The 9,214-nt window shown below is 42.0% G+C and overlaps 1 protein-coding gene across 3 annotated transcripts in view; it reads right to left on the bottom strand.

Moving 5' to 3' along the window:
- Window positions 1-3,578: 3,578 nt before the first annotated feature.
- Vgll1 (vestigial-like family member 1) overlaps window positions 3,579-9,214 on the bottom strand; it is a 28,064-nt gene continuing 22,428 nt past the window's right edge. For all 3 annotated transcript variants that reach the window (XM_087600354.1, XM_087600353.1, NM_001433335.1), the window contains 3 exon segments: window positions 6,657-7,073; window positions 4,798-4,848; window positions 3,579-3,765 (listed from right to left, as the gene is read on the bottom strand). In XM_087600354.1, coding sequence (XP_087456480.1) covers window positions 3,707-3,765; window positions 4,798-4,848; window positions 6,657-7,073 — 527 coding nt within the window. In that variant the 3' untranslated portion in view covers window positions 3,579-3,706.

Below are 9,214 nucleotides of genomic sequence, written 5' to 3'. Positions count from 1 at the left end.
GCATTAAAATTGGGCATCATGCTCCAGACATGTAATTCCACCTTTAGGGAATAGAGGCAAGAGAATCAGACATTCAAGGCCATATTTCTTGAAACAGAGTATGTCATTCTGCTTGGGCTAAAAGCAACCCTGTTTCAAAAGCTGAAAAGACTGGTTTGTTTTGGTTTTGGTTTGTTGTTATTGGTTTATTTGTGGGTTGTTATTGTTGTTTGTTTGTTTGTCTGTTTGGTGTATTACAGCTGCAGCTGGTCTCAATCTCATAGACTTCTGCCTTCCTCTGCCTCCTGAGTGCTGGATTAAATGTATGTGTCAACATACCTGGCAAGATTAAGTATTAATATGAATTTCAGCCTAGAAAAAGGAGACAGAGGAAGAAAGAGGGAAGGGTGGATAATGGGAGGAGGAAAGGAGACAGTCACAAAGAGGCTGACTTAAGAAAGAATCAGGTATACAAACCCAAAAGTGGGGGTTGACTTCTTCAGGAAATCACCAGGGCCTCCAAATTTGAAATATTAATGGAACCAAGCAATGGTGGCATATGCCTTTAATACGAGCACACAGAAGGCAGAGGCAGGTGGATCTCTGAGTTCAAGGCCAGCCTGGTCTACAAAGAGAATTCCAGGATTGTCAGATGCTACACAGAGAAAGTGTGTCTTGAAAAGGGCAAAATAAATAAGAGAGAGAGAGAGAGAGAGAGAGAGAGAGGGAGGGAGGGAGAGAGAGAGAGAGGGAGAGAGAGAGAGAGAGAGAAGAGAGAAGAGAGGGGGAGGAAGGGAGGGAAAGAAAGAAAGAGCCAATGAAGTGTCACATGCAAACTCATTGAAACAACTTACTTTTCAGAAGATTCTTACTTAGTTTAATTTCATTCATTCTTCTCTCATACATTGCATCCTGCCCACTGTTTCCCTTCCTACCTCTTCTCCCAACTCCCCACCTCCTCTCTTCCCCACATCCAGTCCTCCTGCATTTCCCTTCAGCAAAGAGCAGGCCTCCCAGGTATATCAACCTGGGCTTAATAAGTCACAATAAGACTAGACACAACTTCCCATATCAAAGCTGAAAGAGGCAACCCAATAGGATGAAAAGGGTCCCAAGTGCAGGCAAAAGCATCAGAGATGCTACACTCCCTCTTTGAGTCCACCAAGCTACACAACCATAACTTATATAGAGAAGACCTAGGTCAGACCCACACCAGCTCCCTGATTGTCATTTCAGTCTTGGTGAGCCCCTATGAACCCTGGTTAGCTGGTTCTGAAGGCCATGTTCCTGTGATATCCTCAACCCCTCTGGCTCCTACTATCTTTCCTTCCCCTTTTCTGCAAGAGTTCCTGAGTTCTGCCTAGTATTTGGCTGTGGGTCTCTGCATTACTTCCATTCATTGCTGGCTGACACCCCCTCACGACCATTGGGCTATGAGTATAGCACAATATCATTAGGAATCACTTCATAGACTTTTTTTGCCAGTCATGTTTGGCCCTGTCCTAAATCTCTGGGCTATTCAGTAGTCTTTGGTTCCTGCCCACCCAGGAGGTGTGAGGTGTGTGCTTCCTCGTGTGATTTATACTTCAAATTGGAGCGGTCATTGGCTGGCAATTCCCACAATTTCTGTGCCATCTATACCCCAGCATGTCTTGAGGCAGAACAGGTTGTAGGTCAAAAGTTTTGTGTCTGAGTTGATGTCCCAGTCCCACCACTTGAAGCCTTTCATAGTTACAGAAGATGGCTGGTTCAGGCACCATAGCCCTCAAACCCCATTAGTTTGAGTCTTCTATACAGTCACCTTCATAGATTCTTAAGATTTCATTTACACATGTATGAAGAAATAATGCTATGAAAATGGAATATGTCTATCCATCTCTAGAATCACTGTTGATCTTTAAATAAAACTACAGTGTCATGCTATTTCAATATATTCCCATTAAAGTGGTGTTGGAGAAATTCTTGCCATGCAAGCATAAAGATCTAACAAGTTCATATCCCCAGTACTCATGTGAAAGGTCAGATAGCATGGGTTACTGGGAGGGGTCAGGCAGAGATGGAAAACTATACAATGATTTTCAATCAATAATGTTAACCTGGGGACATTTCGTTAGGAAAAGACCCTTACATATGCTTTACATGGGAGAAAAAACTGTTGTAATTAGCTTGGAGAGGACTGATTTCATTGTCAGAGTTACTCATGGTACTGTGTTTTAGAGTGGAAAACTGTTTTAAGCATAAGCTTCAGCTGCATCTGCCAACAACATTCTCGCTTGGAACTTTGCTTTTTGGATGTGTTTTCATTCTGTGTAAATAGGTGTTTTGCTTGTATATTTAACTCTACACCATGCATGTATAGTGCTCATGGAAGCCAGAGGTATGAGATCCCACCCACAGGACTGGTGGGAAACCTTTGAAAGATCAGTGTTTTTAATTTCCCCCAGCCCTTTACTTGGAACTGTTATTTATGTTCTTGTCAGGTCTCATACATGTTTATAATGAATTTTATTTCTGACTCCTCTTCCGTCACCCTCCCTCTTCTGCTGAAACCCTTTACTTCCCAAGGGGCCCCCTTCCCTCCTGCTTTCTTGGGTGTGTGTGCCGGGGGGGGGGTGTGCTCAGGAAGCCTTCTATTTGGAAACCTTACAGTTGTTGCCTTTTCTTTTCTTTTTGCTTCTGTAGAAGTAAGCATCACTCAAATATGTGAACATTTTCAGCCCTCTTAAAGCACTTTCAGTTCTTTTAGTTTGTAAAGGTCAGAAATGGGTGTGCGTTGTGGTGTGAGGGCCAAGACTGGTGATGAGTCAGAGCCCACCAGGCTGCTGTCAACTGTTTCCAACTGCAGGACTTCCCATAGCATCAAGATTGATCAATCTGGTGGGAAATTGGCACATCCTGCCCCACCCCCACTCAACTACCACACCGCTGGAAGATCAACCAGAGCATAAGTGAGGCCCAGCTATCCCATGTGTGTAAAAAAAAAATGCTCTACATTTGGTGAGGAGGTAGGGTGGCACATCCTAAAATTGCAAAAGTGAAAAGGCAAAGTGAATGGAAAAAGGCTTGAACTCTCTGGAGTCAGGTGGGAAGAACAGGTTAGGCCTAGAAGTGTAAATTAGAGACTAAATAGCAGTCAATCTAGACAAGGGTTTGCCTGTGTATATCAGAGGAGCTCCAACTTAGCAAAAGCTACTGTGGGGTATCTTCATGGATGAGCCCAACAGCTCACTGCTTAAAGAAAAGTGACCCTTGTACAGTTACTGCTAGCTCTGAGCTATAAGATGGACATGCATGTTTTGTGGAAGCTAGTTAGGCTTCTCTTCATCAGAGCAAAGGTGACAGAAACTCATAAAAGTGCAACCAAGAAATACCCTGAATCTTCTAGAATAAGTTCTGCTCCATGCTAGAACAGGACACTTGTTCAATTGCCATCTCAGATCTCTCAACAATTACCCTTTGAATCAGTTATCTAGAATTGAATTTTCTAAGCAAAATATTTCATTGGACAGACCCATATGTAGACTTTTCAGCTTCTCTCTATAGTCGAGATATTAGAGATGGGGGAATTCAGACTCAAAAAGTTCTAGGTGGAGAAGGGCAACCTTTTTCACACCATTTTATTTGGAATTTCTCTGGGGAAGGAATGAGGTTGACTGCAGTCTGATTTAAGCTGTAACGCTTTGGGCTGATCTTGGTCCCACGATTCAGTCAGAGAAGCAAAGCAGGCTCATAAAATCCTGTGGGCTCCATCCTGGTTCAAAGGACAATGCTGAGGACTCACAGCACCTAAGAAACAGGACAGTAGACACAATGAGGCAGAACAAAGAATAGCAGGCAAGTTTCTGTGCATTCCACACCACAACAGTTCTTTCCTACATTTTAAAAGCTGGGAATTTGCTTATGTTTGAAAACCCCTGCCATCAGGCACCATTGCTAAGAAAAAAGCACAGCGTGATTTAAAAGAGAGCAGCGACTTTGTCTCATTGGGTACTTCTTAGCAGAAGGGACAGAAAGGAACAGTGATGCCTCTATGCCTCTAGGAATTCTGGATCCATGGGAGAAAACAGGATCAGGCTGCAACTCTCTCTCTCTCTCTCTCTCTCTCTCTCTCTCTCTCTCTCTCTCTCTCTCTCTCTCTCCCACTGAGATGTGCTCCAGAGCCGTACTGTACTGTTTCAGTGGCCAACTATAGCTACATATTAGTCTAAGCATTTACACACATTATTTCATTAAATTCCCACAGAACCCCTATGTTGTGGTCATTGTTTTATGCTTAGCTTATAAATGAAGCAACTATGGAACTGGGAGGTTCAAAAATCTTAGTGAGTTTCTGAGACTAGTAAGTATCAGAACTGAAATTGGAACCTCGAACTTAGGCTGTGACGCTCTCTTTCTCTTCTATCCAACCTGTCTTCATTTTGAAGCTCCTAATTTCAAATTCAATGTACAGCTCAGCATCCTGCCCTTGGGCCTCAGACACATGTTCCCTGATTGCAGAATCTGTCCCCCTGGGTGGCTGAACCTGAACATCTGGAACAGCTAATCCTCATGGTTTCATTCATCTTACCAAGTCACCTTGACTGAGTCAGGCTCAGATGAAAGAATTCAGTAGAGTTGCATGTTCCAGAAAATTTTGCAAAATATACAGTACAAATATGGACTCTTTGAAACTGAGAGCAAACCGATTCTATCTATGAAAAGCTGAGAGTAGAAACAAGGCTTTATAAGCTTCTGGAGACTCTGGCTGCTACAATAGATTCTTCACATTTGTTTTCAAGGCACAGAGCTACACTGTGAAGGTCTGAACCCTATACCTACTTTTATTATCAAGACTGGCACTGGCAGGTCCATGACGGTAGATCTTCTTGTCTAGAAAAGAAGACAAAAACATGGCAATGAGGCCACAGGCTAGGCTAGAAGCCCTGTAGCACCCCAGAGATCGTGGATTGCCTGGCCCTCACATTATGGACACGAAATGTGATTTCTCTTATCACATTCTGAGAAACAGAAGTCTGCCCATCATACATCCTTTGGAAACTCCCATCTCCCACGAAGAGCCAATGAAGGCTCTCTAGCTTGCTCACTGAATTCTGAACTATCAGACACTAGGGAATGAAAGGGACATCAACATTAGTAGTGGAATGTGAAGTGATTCTCCAGAAGAGACTTCGATAATAAACATTTGTATATGAATGTGTGTCACAGTCTCGGGAATACACAATGCCTGCAACATCCTTTGCCCTGATGTGTGTCAGTTATAGTAGATGCTCACTAAAGGGTTGCTGGATTGAATTGGAACTGTATAGAGTTGATATGTTTGGAAAATGCTGATTTGAGCCATTTGTTTTCTAAGCAACTGTTGAAGCAGGGTTCTGCCTTGTGTACACGTGCATGTGTGTGTGTGTGTGTGTGTGTGTGTATGTGTGTGTATAAGAGTATAAATTTTTAGCATTTTCCTAAGTATGTAATTTGCATGATGTCATTTATATATATACATATATATGTATATATATATATACTGATAATCAAACTATGGAAATATTAAAGTCCTATTTTAATGGGAAATTTGTTTGCAACATGGAACATAGTGCAAAACTTTGTGGGTTATGTTGAATTGGTCCTTTGTGGGCTGTATGCTTAATCACAGCAAACAGAATATCCAGTGACTTCCTTCAGGCATGAAACTGCATGCCTGATTATAAGGTTGTGAAAGAACATAATTCACCCAGGGTACAGCATGTTAGAGGATGCAGACTTGTTTTATAAATATATATATATATATGATATGTATATACATTTATGTGATGTATACAAACTATATATGTCACTTCACAAGAAAGGATAATCCTATGGCAGAGTGCCAGAGTGCATTGCTTTTTTGGTTAAGGTATAATGCACTCTTCTTTAAGTGAAACAAATAAACAACAGTGATAACAAAGGGACTCTTGCTCTATGAAGAGTATTTTGAATCTAGCAACTATTGAGTGGAAAAATATTGGGTGAGTGAGTGAAGAAAACATGAACAAGTCTAGAGGACTGTTGTTGTTGTTGGGTTTTTGGGGGGGAGTGCAGGGTGTGAGGAAGTTATGAGGGTGCAGAAACCCAAAGGAAAGCAAGCAAGAGGAGCCTAATATCCAGGAGGGTGTCACAGACAGCCAGACACTGTTGTGTGTGCCGTCAGCTATGGGGCTGCCTCTCCTATTGCTTTGAATTTTAATGTGTGGAGCAGATGGTTGGTATAGATTGCCCTTGTTTTTGCCCAGGAGTCTGGCATCATTGCAAGTTGTCAACCTGTTTGGAGAACAGAGTTTGAGCCTGTAGGTACGTCATAAGGCTCTGTTTTGCAAATAGATTGTTTAGTGGAATAGAGGTAAATGAGACAGCATGATTTTAGGCATGAGCCCTTCCTTTTTTCCTAGGACAAAGCCAAGTCAACAGACTGGGGAGATTATCTCAGGCCAATCTGTCTGTCAGCTCCCTCCATGTACTACTTTAGTCATTAAACTGTGTATGTGAGTGTGGCCTAGTGAAACAATTGACATTTTAAATAAAATAATGCCCCTTGCAAGCAGCCCTATTCATGCCCAGAATGGCAGCAATTAGTCTTAGCCCCTAATGTCATGCCAAGTCACTGTCAAGCACAGTAACCTTGCAAGTGTCTGTAAGTATCTCCTTACAGTGGCCTGAGCTGGGAGGCAGGTTCAAGAGTGATGCTGTGCTTCCGGCTGTCTTCACATGGCTGCAGCTCGCCTTGGCAGCAGGTTCCAGACGATGGTTTTGGTGTCTAACCTCCTGGACTAAATGTTGAAGGGAACCATGTCTCCCATCAGGATAGACTTGTGGAGCCAGATGCCTGTCAGGAAAGACTCGAAAGTAGGCAGGCTCTAGGAATTCTGGCCTCGCTGAGGAGGGGAATTGCCACAGCTCCTGAGGATGTGCATAGGGGGTCTTAGGCAAGGACAGTGGGTGCCAATTCATGGCCTTAGGACCATATTCATCCAAGCTGCTGCTACTGGCGCCATTTGCAGGAGATGTTTCTGGCTGTGGCTTTTTCCAAGAAGAGAGACACCATTGATTCGGGGGCATGCTGCTATCTGGAAAAGATTTAAACATTATGCTAAGCATTTTCCCAAATGTTGAATATAGAAGTAATTGATTATTTCTGCTTAATCTATAATATATTATACACACATGAATATATATATAATTTATTTTTATTATTTGTGTACTAGAAAGAAGTGTGTGTGTACAAGTGCAGGAGAAGGGTCACAGCAAAGATCACAAAAATAACTTTCAGGAGTCAGTTCTTTCCTTTCTTGATGGGTTCCAGGGATTGAGCTAAAGTCATCAGACCTGCCCAGCAAGTGGTTTTACCCACTGAGCAATCCCACCAGCCTCACGGTATATTTTTTGACTTGAAGTAAACAAAAAAATGTTTTTTTAAAACGCACACCAACCACAGTGTCCATAAATAGCTACTTCCCCTCTATATTTGTTTATATAAATCTTCAGACTGATTTTTGCTTAATTAAGATATAATGAATATCATTGAGCATATTGGCACATGCCTAAATTTCATGCTCAGGAAACTGAGGCGGGAGGGTTGGCTTAAGTTCACGGCAAGTCTGGCTTCATAGTGAGTGTGGGAGAATTCTGGGCAATAGTGTAAGCACTGTGTCCAGAAACAAAGAAAACAAACATTCTGCAAAACACAAGCTTTTTTCCAAGTTACTAATTTGAATGTCATCACTTCCTTACAAAAGATCTATGCACAAGCTTAAATCAAGAAAAAAATAAGGTAAAAATCTAAGCATTCGTTATTTTGACTGAATCCAGAATGGCTACAGGAAGTTACGACATGATTTAGAGCAAGACAAAATGGAAGAGCATCCCATTTCAGGGTGTGGTACAGAATTTGTTTTATTTTGGTCAGGATCATTCTCTATTGCTTCAGGAATAAGGTGGATTTTTAGTTCTTTTTACTAAAGAAGTCTTTAATAGTATCAAGTTATTTGAGAGGAAACCAGCACACAGCTAACATGAACAGTATCTTTCGAATGCCTGTATGCTGTTCTATCACCCAGCAGAATTGAAGTAAATATTGCACTTGTGGGCAGCTCAGTAGTTTACATTTGTAATCGTGTTACTGACAGCTCAGTAAACAGCTTTGCATGTGCATCTTTGCTGCCTCTGAGCCAATGGCCCCTTCCGGGATGACGTGTTTGGTTTGTGTTCGGTTGCTGGTAATGTTTAGCCCTACTTTACAGCTTCTATTTTAAATACAGCAAATGGGAGGACTCCCCAGAATGGTATAAAAAGACTAGTGCTTACCTTCATTGGTCTTTCCCACAACTCTAGGAACTGAAAGCTAATCTTAGACATGAAAAGGGTAAGACACTGGACCATAGTAGCTAACTCTATTGGGCTGCTAGGAAACCGAGCAGGAGCAATGAATGCTCAGTAGGAAAGTAGTTACTTGCTCCTCATCCTACAACAGCAGAATGGTTGGGGTCAACAGGTGACACCATTTCAACTTGTCAAATTCATGTGGACTGACTAATGGGGACAGGATCTCATTGAGTCCCGATTCTAATTGTACCTGGGAAATCGGCTGACTCTGAGATCTCAAATGTCTACCATAGCTTAGAACATGAATGAATAGTTTCCCCGATCTCAGCATCCACTCAAGCAAGACGCTGGAGGGAAAGCATACTGCCAGGTCGGAGGGAAAGATGCTGCTTAAAGCTTGGAGTCTCTCCTCTATCTAAGATAATGGAGAAGTGGGCAAGGAGAGGACCATGACTGATGACAAAGAAGAATCGGTTAGCATTGGTCTGCCCGAGATAATGGTTTCCTTTTCTTCCACAGACACTTTCCAGTTCTCCTGAAGTTTCACTTTGACTGAATTTTGTATAAAATGAAAAACTATCAGAGAGGCTGATGCACTGTTGTTAGGGTGTCTCTATTCATGGTAGCTTTGCCTGGAATACAGATAGTAAATATAAAGAAGCCAGATCACACAAGACACAGGCATTTAACTCAACATCTCCCATCACTCATAATGAACAATGGCCACAGTTGGCCCTTTTAATGAAATTGAAGTCAGGGAAACATATTGGGATATATTCCTAGGGGTAAATGTTACTTTTGAAAGTTGATATTTCTAGCTACTTGTAAGTCAGGGCACTGTGTGCCCTGGAACAGAATGATTAAGCTGAATTCATATAATCAGGGT

This window comes from Rattus norvegicus, chromosome X (genome assembly GCF_021556685.1).
Source record: "Rattus norvegicus strain SHRSP/BbbUtx chromosome X, alternate assembly SHRSP_T2T, whole genome shotgun sequence".
In the NCBI taxonomy this organism is placed as follows: domain Eukaryota; kingdom Metazoa; phylum Chordata; class Mammalia; order Rodentia; family Muridae; genus Rattus; species Rattus norvegicus.
This window is presented reverse-complemented; position numbering and strand designations above follow the sequence as displayed.